General features: G+C 38.1%; 1 protein-coding gene and 1 long non-coding RNA gene across 2 annotated transcripts; one reads left to right on the top strand and one right to left on the bottom strand.

Moving 5' to 3' along the window:
* Positions 1–13,077: 13,077 nt before the first annotated feature.
* Positions 13,078–13,992, bottom strand: LOC122020838 (peptidyl-prolyl cis-trans isomerase FKBP42-like). Its single transcript, XM_042578866.1, has 2 exons — positions 13,768–13,992; positions 13,078–13,329 (listed from the first exon to the last, which is right to left on the bottom strand). Exons 1-2 carry the CDS (start codon positions 13,844–13,846, stop codon positions 13,121–13,123), a joined length of 288 nt encoding a protein of 95 aa, XP_042434800.1. The 5' UTR covers positions 13,847–13,992; the 3' UTR covers positions 13,078–13,120.
* Positions 13,993–14,087: 95 nt separating this feature from the next.
* LOC122020839 lies at positions 14,088–18,721 on the top strand. The gene is made up of 3 exons (XR_006122343.1): positions 14,088–14,225; positions 15,102–15,374; positions 18,521–18,721. It is a non-coding gene; the product is annotated as an uncharacterized LOC122020839 (long non-coding RNA).
* The last annotated feature ends 903 nt before the right edge of the window (positions 18,722–19,624 follow it).

Raw genomic sequence — 19,624 nt, 5'->3', positions numbered from 1 at the left:
GTCAGAGTCCGGATCTTCTTCTAATTCTGGTTCGGTTCTGCGCTTTATTTTTGCTTCCTTGGTTCTGCTTATACCTGCAACCAAAGCAACACCTTTCTCGACCGGTCGTGAGTTTACCTGTTCATGTAACTCAAATTCTGTAAATAATTTATCTAACTTAATGGAAGAGAGATCCTTGGAAACCTTGTAAGCATCTACCATGGATGCCCACAAGGTATTCCTCGGAAAAGCGTTCAAGGCATACCTCAAGATGTCCCGGTTCTCTACTTTTTGTCCGATTGCATGTAGACCATTGAGTAGATCTTGTATCTGGGCGTGGAGCTGGCTTGCTGTCTCTCCTTCCTGCATTTTGATATTATATAATTTATTGAAAAGTAAATCTCGCTTACTTACCTTGGTTTCTGATGTACCCTCGTGTAGTTCGATTAGCTTTTCCCACAGCTCCTTTGCACTTGAGAATGGTCCTACTCTGTTAAGTTCCTCCTTTATCAAACCACACTTGAGTATGCAGGTTGCCTTTGTGGTCGCTTCTACTTTCTTTATTAAGGATGTGTCATAGTTCACGTATGATACTAATTTGCTCGAGCCGTCAAGTGGGAGTTTGAGGCCTGTTTTGGTGATCATCCAGACTTCGAACTGGGTTTGCAGGTATGACTTCATTCGGCCTTTCCAGTAGAAACCTTGGAGAACTGGGTTTGCAGGCCGAATGGAGTCTTCTTCAAATGGGTTTGCAAGTATGACTCCATTCGGCCTTTCCATTCGCCGGAGAAGAGTGGGAGACGAACTGTGTTGTAGCCTTCTTGTTGGGCCATTTGAAAAGCTTGCACACGAAAAATAAACGAAAAGATTGTCCCAGGACTTGATCCTGGATTAGCAGTGCGGTATGAAAGTAAAAATAAATTACGATCTTGAGTGGTGTTGCACCAACTTCGAGATAAATCCGATTACGAAAGAAATAAGATCGGAAGACGACAAGAATACTGATTCCGATCAATTCCGAAAAATGAAATCACCACGAAAAGAATGCTTGATTGGTGGTTGCACTAAATCAAAGCGACCCCGCTCTGATATCAATTGTTGGATCGAGACCGCGCTAGAGGGGGGTGAATAACGCTCGTGGCTTTCACGTGTTTCGTATTCATAAATCGATGAGAAAAAGCAACGGAATAATTAAAAACACAATCGAACACCAAGATTTACTTGGTTCGGAGCCTTGGTCGACTCCTACTCCAAGGCCCGCGATCTCTGATCGCTTTCGGTGGACAACAACTATAATATCATAAAATTCAGTACAAGTATGAAATGGATACAACATAAATTTGAAGTAATACTGACAACTAAATTACAAAAATAGGAGCGCCGGGTTGTCGGGGACTTGTCGTAGCTTGGCCGCAACCTTTCATTAGCAGCACACAGGAGAAAGAACACTTTAGCATTGATTAATTGAGCTGATGGTCGAAGATGCCTTAAATAGGCTATTGAGGGCGCCTCCATGCCTGTCCGAGGCGCCTCCAACTTGCCGAGTCAACCGCGCGGATCAGAACAGAACTGGTTGCAACTTATCTGGTTGAAGGTGCCTCCATCACCCTTTGAGGCGCCTCCAAGCCTGTCTGAGGCGCCTCCAGATCCGTCCGAGGCGCCTCCAGCCCTGCTGCATGCACTGCATCTGTCTTGCACCCGAGGCGCCTCAAGCTCCATGAGGGCGCCTCGGGCACTGTTCATCAAGGCAAAACTTTGTGTTTTAGTACCTGCAAGATATGTTAGTCCCAAAATACCCTGCATCACAACGTTAGCATATAATAAACATAATAGATGAAATGTTTGACAGCCTTCGGGCTATCCGGTTCTAACTTTGGATTTCGTACTAGAAACCCTAGGTCGAACCGACATCTACTGTTCCCTCTTTCGGGGAACGCGTCCTTACCTACTCCACTCAGGAGAGTATACCTGATGTCAGTCCGGTCCTCCAGACCGACTAGACTTTCCACCTAGGATTACCACCCCTAGGACCTAGGGTTACCACCCTCTAGGATTTTTCTCTACCTTGGGTTACCTCCCCCTAGGACTTAAGGTTACCCCCCTAGAATTTCTCCTCCACCTAGAATTACCACCCCCTAGGATCTAAGGTTACCGCCCCTTAGGGGTTTTCACCTACCTAACCGTAGTTAGGACTTTCCTGCAAACTTGTTTAAGCTTGTTAGATAACAATTAACCTTAACTTTGAATCCCTTTTGCCATTATCAAAACTAAGGTTCGATCGTCTGATGCTTCCTATACCAATAATAAGTAGTTCAATTAATAATAAAAATCATATTATTTACTTTGAGTGTAGGGAACATGGACATTGCAAGAGTAAGTGTCCCAAATTGACCAAGAAAAAGGGTCAAGTGGTACCCAAGGCTAAGGAGAAGCCTAAGAAGGTTGGCCCCGTGATAAGGAAGAGCAAGAAACACATTGTGTGTTTCTTGTGCAAGTAAATGAACATTATCGAAGTCAATGTCCAAAGGGGAAGAAACCAACTAAGTTCAAAGAAGAAAGCAAGAGTCAAGGGGGAGATTGTAAGAGCAAACTCAAGGTATCATTTGTTGAGCCAATTTCTTTATGTCATGGTAAAAAGCATGCTAGTTCAACTTTATATCATTTTAATGCTATTTATCATAAAAATAGAAGGCATGATAGGATTAAAGAAAATATGTAGCTCTTCATGCCAAGACTACCTCACCTAAGGTTAGGAAGTGATAAGGTGATAAGGTCAGGCCCCACCCCGCAGAAGGTCAACGCCACATGGAGGGTCAAAGTTAAGGCAGTCAATGCCCCCAGGCTAGCGTCCGACCAGACGACCCCATGAGCTGGTCGAACTAAGGAATGGTCGGTCCGACGTTATTATAGCTCGGTCTCGCATCGAGCTTTCGACGCTCAAACTGTCACCAAGGCAGGCGCTGACCGACAAGTCATATGCCGAGCGACTAGGCATGTGCCGGGCGGACATCCGGATCGGCCACAGATCAGATCACAGCCAGCGAAGTGAAGACCCGACCCATCAAACCTAGATAGTGGAAGTAGTCGAGCGTCCTCCCCACTCGGCCTAGACAGCAGAATTAGCCAAGTGGCCCACCCACTCGACCCACTAACAAACAAAGGCAAGATCGACTGATATCCTCCTCGAGACCCATGCCACAGACAGACAGCATGGTTGGCAGCATGATCAGGCAGATAATCATATGACGGAAGCTTCCATTGTCTTGTCAGGATATACTCGGATTGTTGAGGTATGATGTCAGGTGCGCTTTTCTAACATGTCCTATCAGGGAAAGCTTTGAGATGTGTGCACGCCTCGAGGAGTGTTCATGCACACCCCTGGGAGCCCTATATAAAGGACCCCAAACTTCGACGGAGGTATGCTCATTTTATTGTAGCTACAGTTACGCTGCCACTTTCGTTTCTTTGCTTGCTTGCTGTTTTCATCGGAGATCTGACTTGAGCGTTGGAGGGTCATCCTCGGGGAATCACTCCCTAGCTCGACACTGACGCTTTTGTGCTTGCGGGCTAGTCTCATCGGAAGTCCACGCACAGTCAACAGGAGCACCACATTCCCAGCGTCAGTCGCCTCGACTCTCAGACAGGTTCAGGAAGGTAGATAAACTAGGCAAGAACACTAAGGATCTTAGTTATAAGCCTAGAAATAGAAATGCTCAAGAATTTAATGATAAATCAAAATCTAGGGATTTATGGAAAGAAAATCAAGTCTTGAGGTTAAGGCTTAACAAAATTGAAAAGACCCTAAAAAGGATGGAAAATATCCTTAAGGGGAAAAAGAGCATAACCTAGGTTTAGGAAATCAAAAGTCATCTAATGGTCATAGAGGTTTGGGATACAAACCTAAGGCTAAGAAGGATGTAGCTTTATATCATAGGGTTCAATATTCCTATGGAACCCATCTTAGGTCTAGGAGTCAAGTCAAGGATACAAGGGAAGTTATCTCTAGGAGTATCTTTGCAACAATAAATGTGACTAAAACTTCTAAGAAGTTAAAGAAAGTCACCAAGAAGGTCACAAGGGAATCTATCCCTAGAGTTGACCTAGAGAAAGTGACCAAGGCTCCTAAAAAGTCTAGAAAGGTCATTAGGAAGGTATCTAGGGAAGTTATCCCTAGTGAATATTTAGAATATCCAAGGAGCACCAATATGTTTTGGGTTCCGAGGAGCATATTCTTTACACCCTAGATGGGTTTAGAGAGTGTCAACTCTAAATTGGTTAGGGTGGTTAACTCAACCTTGATGAAGTTGACACTTGGAAGTATTTTTAAGGTTTTTGTTAACCTTTGAAAATGAAGAGGATAAATGATTATTTTTTGGAAGAGTAAAATGTGCCAAAATTTGAGAAATTAGACTTAATTTTAAGTGGCACAAATGAGGAAACCCAAAAGAAATGCCAAGTTGGGTTTTAGCATTTTCTTGAAAAAATGAGGGCAATCTAGGATCAATTTTAATTTAGCTAAGGAATTAAGGATACTTAGATAGATTATCTAGGTATATTTTATTTATGCTAATTTATCATGATTGTTTGCCCATCATATATCATGATATCATATTTTGCATTCATGCTTATTATGAAAAATAAATAAAAATACCATGTCATGTCATACATACATCATGTAGCACTAGTATATTTTCTTTTGAAAATCATTTCTTTTTTATGTATGTCATAAGTCATCATGCATCATTTTAGTTTTCTTGTAATTAAGGACAATGACATTTACTAATAAGTGACATCCTAGGTGAATGCTCATAATTCCTAAAATGCCTAGAGAGATATGAATGATCCCTAGTTTAGGGCAAAACCAAAATCTACATCTCACAAAGACTATAAGGTGACTTGTATATGTTTTAGTACACGTTAGATATAAGTGAGATTCTAGGATACAAGACTCAAGATGTTGATTTAGTGCATCTATTTGAGTTTTGATTTCATCAAAACACATAGTTAATGTGTACTCCAATCATTGGGAAAGCTAATGTACAAGTCATGTGCATTGAGCCCAAAGAACATGGTTGGAAATTGATTTTGAAAATCATTTTAAATGTATTTTGGAAAATCTTGGTGAAGGCTATCTTTTGATAATAATCATCATTGAAAAGTATGACACAAACTTGGAAGAAACATTGAAATTTTTACAAGATTTCAAGTTTGTGTCAATCTTTGAAAATAGGAAGTATTTTCTTAGAAAACTATTTTCCCTTGATAATATATACGCTAAATAATGTCTATAAGTATTTTCATGATTTTTAGAATTTTGTATAATTTTTAGGGCATTTATGAATTTCGGCTGAAATTGGATTTCAGAAATTCAGAAACCCAATTGATCAGTCGATCGATTAGACAGGCTCAATCGATCAGCTGATCGATTGAGATGGGTTTCCCATTAGCAGAAGCTCATTGAATCGATCAGCAGATCGATTCATTTCTGCATGAATCGATCAGTGGATCAATTCCAGCATTTTCTCCATGAGCAGAAGCTCGCAGAATCGATTGGTGGATCGATTGAAATGGTACCAATCGATTGACTCTCAACCCAATCGATTGAAAAGGTTGATTTTGGCTGGGAAAGCCTCATCAGCACTTTAAGTCAATTTTAGTCCCTTTAACTACTCCTAAACCCCTTGGAATATATTTATATACATTTAAGCGTAGTTTTCATGATGAAAACAAGGAGAAATAGTTAAGGACCACTAGATTAAAGTTAGGTTGAGGTTTACATTCAAATATTGATACTTAAACCTCAAAACTTCAAGTTTTTTGGGTCTCCTAAAGTTTTAGGGATTCCAAGTCATTGTTGGTGCAATGATAGAATTTTGGAGCATGTCTTTAGAGGGAGTTACTCTTTAAGGACATGAAAATTATTTTTCAAACACCTTGAAAGGTGGTTAACCTTCTTTAGAGTAAATGCTCAAGGTTGAGCATTGAAAAACAATGGAGAGTGGATATCTTCGTTGTTAAGTTGTGAATGCTCAAGGATGAGTATTATGAAGTGGATTATTGCTTAAGGGTGAGCATTGACTACAATGAAGGGTATGAGACCTTCATTGTTAAAATGATGAATGCTCGTGGATGAGCAGTGTGACGTGGTTTAATGCTCAAGGGTGAGCATTAGATATAGTAAAGGGTATGTGACCTTCATTGTAGTGTTGTGAATAACATGTGAGGTTGTGAACAACATTGAGTAACTCTTCATGGGAAGAGTTTTTATGTGTGCCAATAGGGGGAGAATGTAGGGTTTAAGTTAGTCCTTCATTGCCCCTCTAAGAAAGTTTGAGGGAGAATGCTCTCTTGGAAAGGGAGAGAATGAAGAAAACCTTGATTCATGCATTGACATGAAGAAAAAGTTGAGGCTATGAGATTAGCTTAACTTAAATGTATTATCAAATATAAAAAAGGGAGAGATTATTGATGTAATATCCCTGGGTCAAGGTTGACCAAGTTGACTGAGCTTGAGTTGGCACAAGCTTGAGTCTTGATATTTGGATTTCGATGTTTGACAATATATGGAGTTTGTAGGAGCAATCGTCCGATTAGGGAGATTATTGGAGCAATTTCCTTCGGTCAAGGTTTGACCAGTCCGATGTGAAGAAGAGTCAAGTAGGTCAAAGAGTTGACTGGATATTTGAATGGGAAAGTCCTAACTGGAGGTCAGGCAGTTGGAAATCTTGGTGAGCGAAGCTAGGCAGTTGGAAAATCCTGGTGAGTGAAGCCAGGTGAAAGACCTAGTGAGTGAAACTAAGTAAGTGAAAATCCCGGTGAGTGAAGTCCGGCAGTGGGAAAATCCTAGTGAGTGAAGCTAGGTGAAAGACCTGGTGAGTGAAACTAAGTAGGTGAAAATCCCGGTGAGTGAAGCTAGGCAAATAGAAAGACCTGGTGAGTAAAGCCAGGCACGAGGAAATCCAGATGGGTCAAGGGTGACTGGACATCTGGTGGAAGTCTAAGTGGGTCATGGATGACTGGACACTTGACACGAGATGGTAAGTTTAAGTGGGTCAAAGTTGACCAAACACTTAGCACAAGAAGAAAAGTCCAAATAGGTCAAAGGATTGACTGGACACTTGGTGAAGAAGTCCTAGTAGGTCAAGATTGACCTGATGCTAGGCACGAGAAGTTTCAACAGGTCACGGTTGACCGAATGTTGGATTTGGGGACCCTTGAGCTTGAGTTAAGCAAGTCAAGGGTGGTCAATTGATCAGATAATCGATTGACCAAAGCCCAATCGATCGGTCGATCGATTGTGAGAATGCTACGATAAACAGTAGCCCAATCGATCACTCGATTGATTAGGGGTATTTATCGCGCAAACAGAAGCCTCCCCAATCAATCAGCCAATCGATTGGGCACCACTAATCGATCAGCCGATCAATTGGGGGTTGGAAATCGCGTGTGATGCGAGAAAGCTAAATCGATCGATCGATTCATGCTTTTCCAGCAAGAGCACAGAGGCACTCTGATCGATCAGCCGATCGATTGAAGCCTCCCTAATTGATTGGGATACAACAGTTGCGTAGGATGCAGGTTTTGGACAGCCGAAATCGCTGGGATCTGACGTGTCAATCAATTGAGAGGATCCCCAATCGATTGGAAGTCCTAGAAGCGCAGATATAAAGGCGACGAAACGTTCAAACGCGACAATCCTTCTTCTCGATCTTCACGCGATCTTCTTTGACACTTCTCGCCAGTTCTTAGTGTAGGACAGTGATCGTTCGATAGAGGGGGGGGTGAATATCAATTTAAAAAATAGTGTTAAAAAGAGTTAAACGCAGCGAAATTTAAAAACAATAGACACAGAAATTTTTACTTCGTTCGGAGCCTATGACGACTCCTACTCGAAGGCCCGTGGTCCTTGACCACTTTCGTTGGGCAATCACTATCAATTTGAATATAGTTACAAAATAAGTACAGGAAATGCTAGTGAAAAAATACCGACAAGGAAATTAACTAAAACTCGAAGGAGCACTTTGTCGGAGCTTGTTGGCGTCGCAAGAACATAGAGCAGCAGGACCAACAGTAGCGGAGTTCTCAGATATGATGATTGATTCCTAAAGCTCCTGCCTGGGGCTTCTTTTATATGTTGCTCCGGGCGCCTGGATTCCTTCCGGGCGCCTGGAATGTGACGTAGCTGCTCAAACAGAGATGCTCCACGTGGCGATGACTTAGCTGGATATAATTTGCCTTCCGGGCGCCCGGATCCCTTCCGGGCGCCCGGACCACCTTGTTCCAGAAAACTCCCTTTTCCTGCAAAACAAAGTTAGTCCGAGGTAATATATATCCTGCAAAATAGATTGTTAGCACATTTTATAATAGTATGAATTAGCACAAATAGTATGACTTAGACTCCGTCTTTCCGAGACCGGAATCTAGTCACGATCTCGACTTAGATATCCGAAATGGATCTAAGCCGGATCGACGCCTAATGTTCCCTTCCCGGGAACGTGTCCTCGCAGTCACTCCCCTCTAGTGACTTACCTCACTTACCTGCCAGACGTCCGGTCAGCCCTTCGACCCGTCTGGACTTCTCGCCAGCTATCTAGTCAGCCCGTCGACCTAGATGGACTTCTTGCCAAGCGTCTGGTCAGCCCGTCGACCCGCTTGGACTTCTCGCCAGCTATCCGGTCAGCCCGTCGACCTAGCTGGACTTCGTGCCAGACATCCGGTCAGCCCGTCGACCTGTCTGGACTTCTCCTGCACACTCGATCAAAGTCTCAGACAACAACAAAACTAACTTAACCTATTTGTCATTCATCAAAACCTAGGTTAGACCGTTAGTGCTACCCGCACCAACAATCTCCCCCTTTTTGATGGAATGACAACCTGGTTAAGTTAGTGAAAGAACGCAAAAAACAGGTACACGGTTTTAAAGTTAGTTTTAGTATTTTCAAGTTGGTTTATCTAACTTAACCACCTAACCCTCCCCCTTTGTCATTCATCAAAAAAAATAAGCAAGGGTAAACAATCATAGTGTAGAGTTACTTTTTAAAAAAATAATCACAATTAATCTTGGAAAAAAATATCTGAGTTTGGTTCAAAATTCAAAGATAAAAGTACAATTTTTAAATCCAAGGAAAAAATCAAGTTGACTTGGGGGAGACAAGTTGAATTTTGAAAAGTATAAAATTAAAGTTAATCAAGTTTAACTTTTCAAGCATGTAAAAAAAAATTTTAAATAAGGATTATCAAATTTTCTTTTCAAGTTTAAGTAACATTTACTTTTCAAAGAGGTAAAAATTTTTAACTTCAATTTTTCAATACAAAGTAAAGATTAAACAAGTAAGATTAAATTTTGCCAAAAAAAATTTTTAAGGCTAAGTTGATAAAAGATAAGTTTGGAAGGGTTAATTTTCAAGCATATGTTAAAAAATTGAATAAGTTTAAATTTGCAATAGTCAACTTAAAAAATTAGGTGGGATTCAACTTCCAAGTTTTTCAAACACTTAGTTTAGCTTTTTGTAAACTGGTGTTTTAAAAATAAGTCGGTTTTAAAATAGCTGTACAAAGGCAATTTTCAAACACACAAAATTTTAATTAATTTCTCCCCCTGAACTTGATACTTAAATTTAAACAGCTGTCTAACCAATTAGGTACTAACTAACTATCAGAAGATAGTAGCTTTCACTTGGTTAGTCAGATTAAGTTGATTATAAGCAGTCAGTCTTTGACTTGACTGATGAACTTAATCTGATTAATATCTGAGTTGTATTTAACGTCCGCACTTATGCCGATGCACCGAAATAAGTATCTTAAGTCCAGACAGTTGGCCTATGCATCTCACCCCTTTCTATGTTTGTCAAACACAAGCAAGGTAAACCTAAGGTGTTGGTGAGATGTTCAAAAACTAGTCCTATGGGTACATGTTTTCTAAGGATTCAAAACTAGTCTAAGGCCAAAACTGTTTTTGAAAATCTAAAAAATGGAAAGTTTTGAAAACACACAATTTTAACTTATAATTTGAAAGAATTATTTTGAAAACAATTTTGAAATCTAAAATTCCTAGTCTATTGAGCAAATCCCTAATTTTCGAGAAAGTTGCTAAACTCACTTCAGGGAGTGGTTTTGTGAAAATGTCAGCTAAATTTGATTTGGACTCAATGTATTTGAGTTTAATATCACCTTTAGTAACATGATCCCTGATAAAGTGGTGCCTAATCTCAATATGTTTGGTTCTTGAATGATGCACAAGGTTCTTAGTTAAGTTAATTGAACTTATATTGTCAATTAATACTTTTACATTTGTGATATTTAAGTTGAAATCTTTTAGAGTATGCATCATCCATAATATTTGTGCAACGCATTCGCCTATAGCTATGTATTCTGACTCAGTTGTAGATAGAGCAACACAATGTTGCTTTCTACTAAACCAGCTGACAAGTGATGAACCTAATAATTGGCATCCACCACTTGTACTTTTGCGGTCTAATTTACATCCAGCATAATCTGAGTCAGAATACCCTATTAGTTCAAAATTATTTGTCCTAGGATACCAAATTCCTACATTTGTTGTTCCCTTAAGGTATCTAAAAATTCTTTTGACTTGTGTCAGATGGGATTCCTTAGCACAAGTTTGGTATCTAGCACACATACTAACTGCAAATAAAATATCAGGTCGGCTTGCAGTTAAGTATAGTAGGCTACCTATTGCACTCCTATAATATTTTAAGTCAACTGATTTTCCATTTGGGTCATTATCTAAGATTGTGTTTATTGCCATAGGTGTTTTTATTTATTTTGTATTTTCCATTCCGGATTTTTAAGTAATTCTTTAGTGTATTTGTGTTGATAAATATAATTTCCTTCATTTGTTTGTTTGATTTGTAATCCTAAGAAATAAGTTAATTTTCCTACTAGGCTCATTTCAAATTCTTTTTCCATTAGATTAATAAATTCCTCTAACAAATCTGAATTTGTTGAACCAAATATTATATCATCTACATATATTTGTGAAATAAATATGTATGTATTTAACGGTTTTAACAAACAAGGTTGGGTCAATTTGACCTTGGTTGAATCCTTTAGATGTTAAGTAGGATGTTAGCCTTTCATACCATGCCCTGAGTGCCTGTTTAAGTCCATATAATGCTTTCTTTAACTTAAAAACATAATCAGGGTGTTCTAGACTTTCAAACCCAGGAGGCTGACCTACATATACTTCTTCTTTAATTAGTCCATTAAGAAAGGCAGACTTAACATCCATTTGGTATAGTTTGAATCCCTTATGGGCTACATAACTTAGTAACATTCTAATGGATTCTAGTCTGGCTACTGGGGCATAGGTCTCATCATAGTCAAGTCCTTCAACCTGACTAAACCCTTTGGCTACTAGCCTAGCCTTATTTCTAGTAATTTCCCCAGTTTCGCTTAATTTGTTTCTGAATACCCATTTTGTTTTTATTATTTTCTTATTCTTAGGTGGTGGCACTAGGTCCCAAACTTCATTACGCTCAAATTGGGCTAGTTCTTCTTGCATAGCTATAATCCAGTCCGGGTCTAGTAGGGATTCATCCACAGCCTTGGGTTCAATTTTTGAAATTAAAGAAATTTGACTTAGGTTTCTAAAGGATGATCCGTTTGAACTCTCAAGTCCGGGTCACCAATTATTTGATTAGTTGGGTGATTGGGTTAACCCTTATTGTTCTAGGGTCACTCTCTTGATATTGTTCTCTTCTTCATGACTTAGAGTTTGCTTGGTTTCTGGAACAAATTCAGGTGGTTGTGTAAGTTCTAAGTCTTGTTTAGTTTCTTCAAATTTTACATTAGTAGTTTCTTCAATTTTTAAGGTAACCTTATTGTAAATTATATAGCCTCTACTATTTAGGGAATATCCTATAAAAATTCCATTTTCAATTTTAGAAGAGAACTTTCCTAAGTGTTCTCTTGTATTTAAGATAAAAACTGGGCACCCAAATACTTTAAAATATTTTATATTTGGTTGTTTATTATAAAACATTTCGAAGAATGTTTTGTTATGGGTTTTATTTATTGTTGTTCTGTTTTGTACATAGCAGGCTGTACTAACAGCTTCTGCCCAAAAGTATTTAGGTAGGTTATACTCATTTAACATTGTTCTAGAAGCTTCAAGTAAGGTTCTATTTTTTCTTTCTACAATCCCATTTTGTTGGGAGGTTTTAGGGCATGAGAACTCATGATGGCAACCGTTTTCAAGACAAAAACTGTTAAAGTTGTGATTTTTAAATTCTCCCCCGTTGTCACTTCTAATTCTTTTAATTTTAATATCTTTTTCATTTTCAATTTGTTTGCAAAAATTTATAAAAATTTCAAAAGTTTCATCTTTATGTTTTAAGAATTTTACCCAAGTGAACCTAGAATAATCATCTATAATTACTAAACAATATACGTTTCCATTTATAGATTTGACTCCATGGGAGTCAAAAAAGTCTAAATGTAGAAGTTCTAATATTGAGTTAGTTTGTGGCTGATTTATTTGTTTGTGAGTGGATTTAGTTTGTTTGCCTTGTTGACAAGCATTATATATGGTTGAATCTAAGTTAGGTAATTTTGGTAAGCCTCTCACAAGTTCATTTAGTTTACTTATATTTCTGAAGTTGGTGTGAGACATCCGCCTATGCCATAACCAAGTTTCTTCTTTTTGTGTTAAATAACACTTAATGGAAGAAATGATTAAGTTGATGGCATAGATGTTGTCTTTTCTAAAACCTTTTAGGCTTATGGTAGGATTATCTAGATGTTTGATTAAACACTCTGTGGCTAGAAATTTAACCTTATATCTAGTATCACACAATTGACTTATACTCAGAAGATTATATTTAAAATTTTCAACAAGTAAAACATTTGTAATTATAAAGTCTAATTTTAATTCAATGTTACCTATACCAATTACCTTGAGTTTGCCGTTGTTTCCAAAGGCAACTGTTCCTAATCTTTTGTAAGTGAGTTGAGTGAACTTGGTGTGATCTCCAGTCATATGTTAACTTCATGAAATTTGTCACAAAACACGGTAAAGTTAGTTATATAATCATATGACTGTGCTTTCAAACCAAATTGAAAATTTTGACCATGATGACAAAATTTGCCTGGGCACTGACAGAAGCCTGCAGAGAGAACATCACATTTCATACATACAGAAGCAAGTTGACAACTTTGGAGGCTTTGCACCATGGCCTTCCTTAATTATTTGTTTCTTGACGTTCTCATGAAGGATCTCCACCTCTGACTTGACTTTCGGAATATCAATATCATCCTGCAAAGGTTCATTATGCACAAACGCTGCGGCTTCGGTGACAATGCCATCGTCGTCAACATCAGAGTCAGAACCTACCAAAACAATAGAAGAACATGGAAAAATTAGTAGACGAAAAAGAGAATCCAAACAAGTTGATAAAAGAGAAGTTATATGATCCAGAAAAACAGATAGGAATATCAAGTAACTGCGCAACAAAGATTATCAGTCTACAGCCCAGTTGGCTTGTAGCCAACAATCGATAAAAAGATCGTACTTTCCTAGTACAATCAAAATGTCAGAAAAGACACCTTTAGTGTCTCACCAACTAGCTACTATAGCTTCGCGACCCACCTAACCCTCTCACAGTGTTAAGGTTCCCCCAATTATCCCGGAAACGGCTCCCATTCAGCGCACACTCCTCTCTGTAAGTAACCCACAAGTAGCAACAAGCTAACTGCGTTGCGACCTACCCTAAAAACCTACCAGTGTCGCGAGAAATGCAAGTCCAAATCGACGGAGAGAGGAATCACCAGGAGACGTTGGCACTCCCCGATCGGCGACGGCAGGAGACCCTGGCGGCGGGGGAGAGGCGGGGGCGGGAGAAGCCATCTGGTTGGCGGAGGCCGGCGATCTAGAGCGGGGAAGTTGCGGCGATTGGGGAATAGGAGATTCGTGGGGGGCACCAGAGTGGAGACGGAGAGATCAAAAAGGTAAATTCCGTGATCGTGAAGCGGAGCAGTCGAGTTCGACGTGGCACAACAACCCCGAACGCAATTTCAAGAAGAGTAAAATAAACATTTTAATTTGTAAGTCTCCATTAATGGGCCAACTTTTAAACCATCGGCCCATATAATATTCCATTTTATTCTTACGAACAACAAACAAGACGGAGAGCGAGACAGAGAGATGACTGGAGATGGAAGCGGGAGATCTACGCGAACGCGACTGCTGCTCCTCGTTCTCTCCGTCTCTCTGAATCTAATTACGGGTACAATTCTTTTCGACTCTAATATTTCCTTCTTTTGATGCTTATAGCCCTGCTTATTTACAAGAACTGATCATTTCATTCATTCACCATTGTTTTGTTGGTTTCTCTCGATTTCGTTCGCTCTAGATCTAATCGGTGATCAAATATACTTGATTTTGGTTTGGGCGGAGTTCGACTCCGTGATAATTGCTACAATTGGTGAGTTTTGCTCCATGTTGATGGAATAAAAACGAGATCGTAGAACTGGATCTGTTTCTCTAACTTGAAGTTGTTCTGGAATTTCATGTTTCCTTCTCTGCTACTGTGCTTCATGCGTTAGCTTCTTTCCTTAGGCTAGCAGTAATGCTTTTCATTTGATTCCTCTAAGGGTTGAAAGATTAGTTAGGTTAATTGCTCTTTGGTTAGGCAAATCTATGAACAACTATCTCCTTCTTTAGGATACGGGCGAATGGAGGTAGAAACTTACCCCTTGCTTTTCTTGATTGACGGCTGCTTTATATTCAGATTGCAGAAGTTTCTCTCTTTTAATAATGAAAGAAAAAACTGGAGTAGGAAAAATCGTGTGGACTATTTAATTCCTGAATGGCCTGATTTTTTCTGTGTTGGATGCGTGTAAGTGAGAAATTTTAAAAATCTTTGTTTTGGTGATTATATTTTAGCTTGCTTATCTGGAACTTTGGTAAACAATGTTTTAAATTAGTAAAATTAAGCAAAATATCTGGAAACTTTTTTGAGTTATTTCAGTTGTTGCACTTGATTGACTTCTTTTGTGATGAATGAAGTATTTCAGTAGGTTTAATAGTTATAGACTATATGGTGTTCCTATTTATCTCATTTCCAATGTTTTCACTCTGAGCAGCTTATTTTTCTTCTTAGGTTTATCTGAAAACCCATCATCTCCTAAGGATTCAACAACAACAACTAGCAATCACAGTTCTAGTAGCAAAACTGGGCTCGAGCTTTTCCTTGCTTGCCTTGGAGTGGCTATTATTATACTGCTGTCTTTTTTCTTATTCAAGATGTGGCAAAAAAGAAGGAGAGAAGAGCAATATGCTCGCTTGTTGAAGCTGTTTGAAGAGGATAATGAGCTTGAAGTTGAACTTGGTCTTCGGGATTGAAATTTTGTTTCAGTGTGACTTTCGTTCTGAGGTAACACTGGATGTTCATGGTTTCAAAAAGAATGACTTGCGAGAGTCATACCAGTCATAATATCTTTATTTATTGGTAACCTCTCTGGTATTATGATATTAAAGGCAATTCTCATGAAGCTGACAAGTAGTGCTTGCTTATATACATTTTTTTCTGACAATTCTTGTTGCAGAGAATGTAAACTGAGTAAGTAATTAGCCTCTAGCTTTGTACAAAGTTGGTACTATAGACATTAATGAATTGGGTCACTGATGATGCTTTCGGTTGAAAAATGCATAATAAGTAAGGATGCTTCAGTTTGAAGAAAGAGAAATAAGCAGGGCATACAGAGTTGGATTTCAATTGATGCCATAGTCTATTTTTAAATTTTCAATGCAACTTTTGTAGATCCTTTGAGCTTTAGACTTTGCTTAGCCTCTCTCTTAATATAGATTAGGGTCACATTTGCTACAATAACTTGACTAGCAGAGTTTAAATATCATTAACTATTTAACTCCATATAGCTGAAGGCAATTATATTTTGCAGAGTGAACTTGAATCTCCACATTTATCTTACACAGTAATGAATCTTTTTCAATTTTACATGTTAGATGTGCATGACAGACAAGATAAATCTTCATACAAGATTAGATTGACCAATCCCTACCTAATATGATTTGACCACATAGTGAAGTCTGATAATAACATTAGTTTACTTACCTGGTTCTGCGGGGAGTGCTCTATTAAATTAAGTGTACTAAGAGCTTCATCTAGTATACCTTACTTCCAAACAGCTTGAAATCCTTAATAAATTATTGAAAAAAATGAGCTATAGGAGAAATAAACTTTAAAAGCTTCATCCATTTGATTGACTACAAGAAAGATAGAAGAGATTCAACTAAGAACTAAAACCCACATAAGCTAGACAAAAATGAAAAAACCGCAATGTATCTAATGTTTATTCAGTGCAAGTTTGACAAATAAAGACCTACCTACTCACTCATGGATAAGACTTGGTAAATGCAAGAATGCTTCTGAAGTAGTTTGTCGAGCACTTATTTCTGCAACCACATCAGATACTCATATTCCTGTCCAAGTCATACATTATGTTTGTTCTTTTAGAGAACTAGCTAGGATTGGCCCTTCTAAATGTTGGCACTTAGCAAAAGAATAGGAGCCGGGCACAAGAAGGATAGTAGCAGAAGAAGCTTTTATTGCATTGCTTTCTTTTTTCGCTAAATAGTACATGTTGAGCGCCCATGTATAACACAAAGGAGAAATCTAGAATATTCAATGAACTGCCTAGGAAGAAGAATATTTGAGATTCTAAGAGAGCTTAAATCAAAAAGTCACATGCATAAACTTCAATACAATTTTACAAATTATATCCTTTTCAATTCGCAATATTTCTTAATTTTAAGTGTCTAATTGGGCCGTGTGCTTTTCAATCTTTTCAACAATCACAACCTTGATTGGTTAGATTGTGCTTATGAATTTTATCAATATTTCATTTTACTCACAAAATCCTAAATGAAATGGTGTCCAATTGGAACATGCTTTAATCTTTGGTGGAAAATGAATTCTTGATCCTTACAACTGTTGGTATGTTATCCAATAGATGATAGCTGGATGAGCTTCAATTTCTTTCAAGTCTGAGAGAATTCTTCTTAACCAGAGGACTGTATATGCTGCTTCAGCAGTTGCATTAAATTTTTGCTTCTTTGAGTTCTACCAAATCATCTTCAATCTCAATTAAAAAATCTTGCCAGATATGCTTTTTTAGTCATTAACTGACCTAACCTAATAGATCTCTTAAAATTGAGTCACTTTCTTTAGCATATTTGATGCCTAGTACATAGAGAGATTTTAGAATGTATTTTCTGCATGAATCGTCAAATGGCGTAGCTTGCACAGTGTTAGGCCTTTTGTTGAGTAGATAAATCAAGGAGAAATCATCTTGTTGCAAGTTTTCACATGGACATAGGAGTAAAAGTAGACTTTGCATTTATCCATTTAAAATTCATAGCATGACTCTGATTGAATTCTTTGATAAATATTGAACTTGCATGATTATACTCATGTAGATGAGGTCATCAACATAGAGATAGAAAATAAGAAAGTTAGTCACGTCAACTAATTGATGTAAAAAGGGATGAATCCCTTGAACTTCTTTGTCAATCCTATTATTCCATGCATGTGAAGCTTGTTTAAGCCATATAGAACTTTCGGGAGCTTGTAAAATTTCTGTTCCATATCCTTAATATCATACCCTTGAGGTTATTTGATGTATACCTCTTGATTGAATTTAACTTTGACAAAATTAATTTATCTAGAAAAGAAACAGCTTTACTAGGGTTGTCTTTAGCTCGTGAACAACTCCATGGGGATTGCACAAGTTCAGCGAGTATTATCTTCAACTCGTGAACGATGCTTCTTGCCTTCCCTTCTAATTTGCCTCTGGAACTATGCACGCACTATGCTAACACTGTTTCTTTCTGGCCGGCCACCGAAACTTCGGTTTGGAAGAGCACGATACTGAAACCATTTTGTTTTGACCAGCTACACATCTCTGAGCGAGAGATTTTAACCATGTTTCAACTATGTTATAGGCTCTTCAATCAATACCATAGGCTACAGTTCGGCTCCAATGCTTTACCATCCTTTCCTAGATATGTTTGTCCTGGATATATATATATATATATATATATATATATGTAATATAGCAGATTGGACAAACTGTGCATTCAACTATGTTATAGGCTTCTCAATCAATAACATAGGCTACAGTTCTGCTCCAATGCTTTACCATCCTTTCCTAGATATGTTTGTCCTGGACATATATATATATATATAAGATAGCAGATTGGACAAGCTGTGCATTCAATGTGAGAAAAGGTGCCACTTGGATCATGTTCTAACTACTGTTCCTTGTCATAACTGAAGCATGCATCAAACCTCACTTCTTTTCTATGCTGCATATCTTTCTTTATCACATGCTTTTCGTGTTGACTGGTATATATAAGATTAGGTGTTACTAAGCATTGACATGCTTTCTAGGAGATACTCAGTGTAGCCATCCATGTTCCTTGTAACTTTGTTTTTTTTTTTTGAATGGTCGTCAGAATCTCAAAGGTATATTCATACTGTCTTGTATTGCTACCTTGCAGGCTAGATAAGAGTCCGAGCACTTGAAGATTCTAAAAATGAAGGCAGCTGTACCTTGATTGAAGACTGTAATTAGTGTATTCTATCAAAAGAAGTGTCTGGTTAGTGTAATGGAATCATGTTTCCGTTTATTCTGAAGTAAAAAATTTGGTTAGTGTACAAAACATTTGCGTCAATTATTTTTTGCTTCACATATTGGATCATCACTTGTCACTGCAAGAAAGGTGAAACAGATTTCTTATCATTTCCAGTAGAGTTTTCTTTGTTAAAGCAACATTCTAGCAGAGCGACCTGTTCATTGGGGCCGAGTCGGTCGTATTAATTGATTCAAAGAGTTGTAGAAGAAAGAATACTTCAATGAAGTTTACTCTGCCCCGTTGGGTGTATCAAGTTCTCTTTTGGGTGCCTTCGGTTGCTCGAACTCATTGAACTTGTCCAACATTATAGTTCCTTCAAGGCACCCACAATTCCATTTACAGAGGGCCTAAATAGTTGGAAGTTGTTGCAATGCCTTCGCCTGCTAAGGCCAAAGTGATCAAGGTTATAGCGAGCTCAAAGAAGCTAGGCTTGGCGAGCTTATTTGAAACAAAAACTTTTAAATTATGAATTTAATTATTAAAATGGCATTTCATCACTTGTTCAAATAATAAAGACCCATAATTTTTGGGCGTCTTCAATGAGAGGTTTTTAAAGAGATTTTTAAAATGAAAAAGGAGATTTTTAAAGTGAAAAAGTTGAAAAGAAAAAAAAATCTAACTAATGTAAGATTTAAGGTTTGTAGTTTAAGAGTGATAGTAAAATTTTAAATTTCCTCTTAATTCAAAATTAACCGTATGGATGGTCAGTAATTAAGAATGTAGATTTTTATGCTCATGTGATATTATTGAGGTGACATAAGTTCTAATGATTAGAGAGGCCCTTCGCTTCAACCATCTCTACAGCAAAGATAAAATTGGAAAAGTTAAATTGATAACCATTTTTTTGAAAAATAAATAAATCTATTAAAATGTAATTTCTTTGGTGGGAAAAAAAAACTGATCCATTCTCCAAGTCCTAGTGTTGGCCCCAGCACCGGTCACTGCCATGCTTATCTGTAATCCATTTGA

This window comes from Zingiber officinale, chromosome 9A (genome assembly GCF_018446385.1).
Source record: "Zingiber officinale cultivar Zhangliang chromosome 9A, Zo_v1.1, whole genome shotgun sequence".
Taxonomy (NCBI): domain Eukaryota; kingdom Viridiplantae; phylum Streptophyta; class Magnoliopsida; order Zingiberales; family Zingiberaceae; genus Zingiber; species Zingiber officinale.
This window is presented reverse-complemented; position numbering and strand designations above follow the sequence as displayed.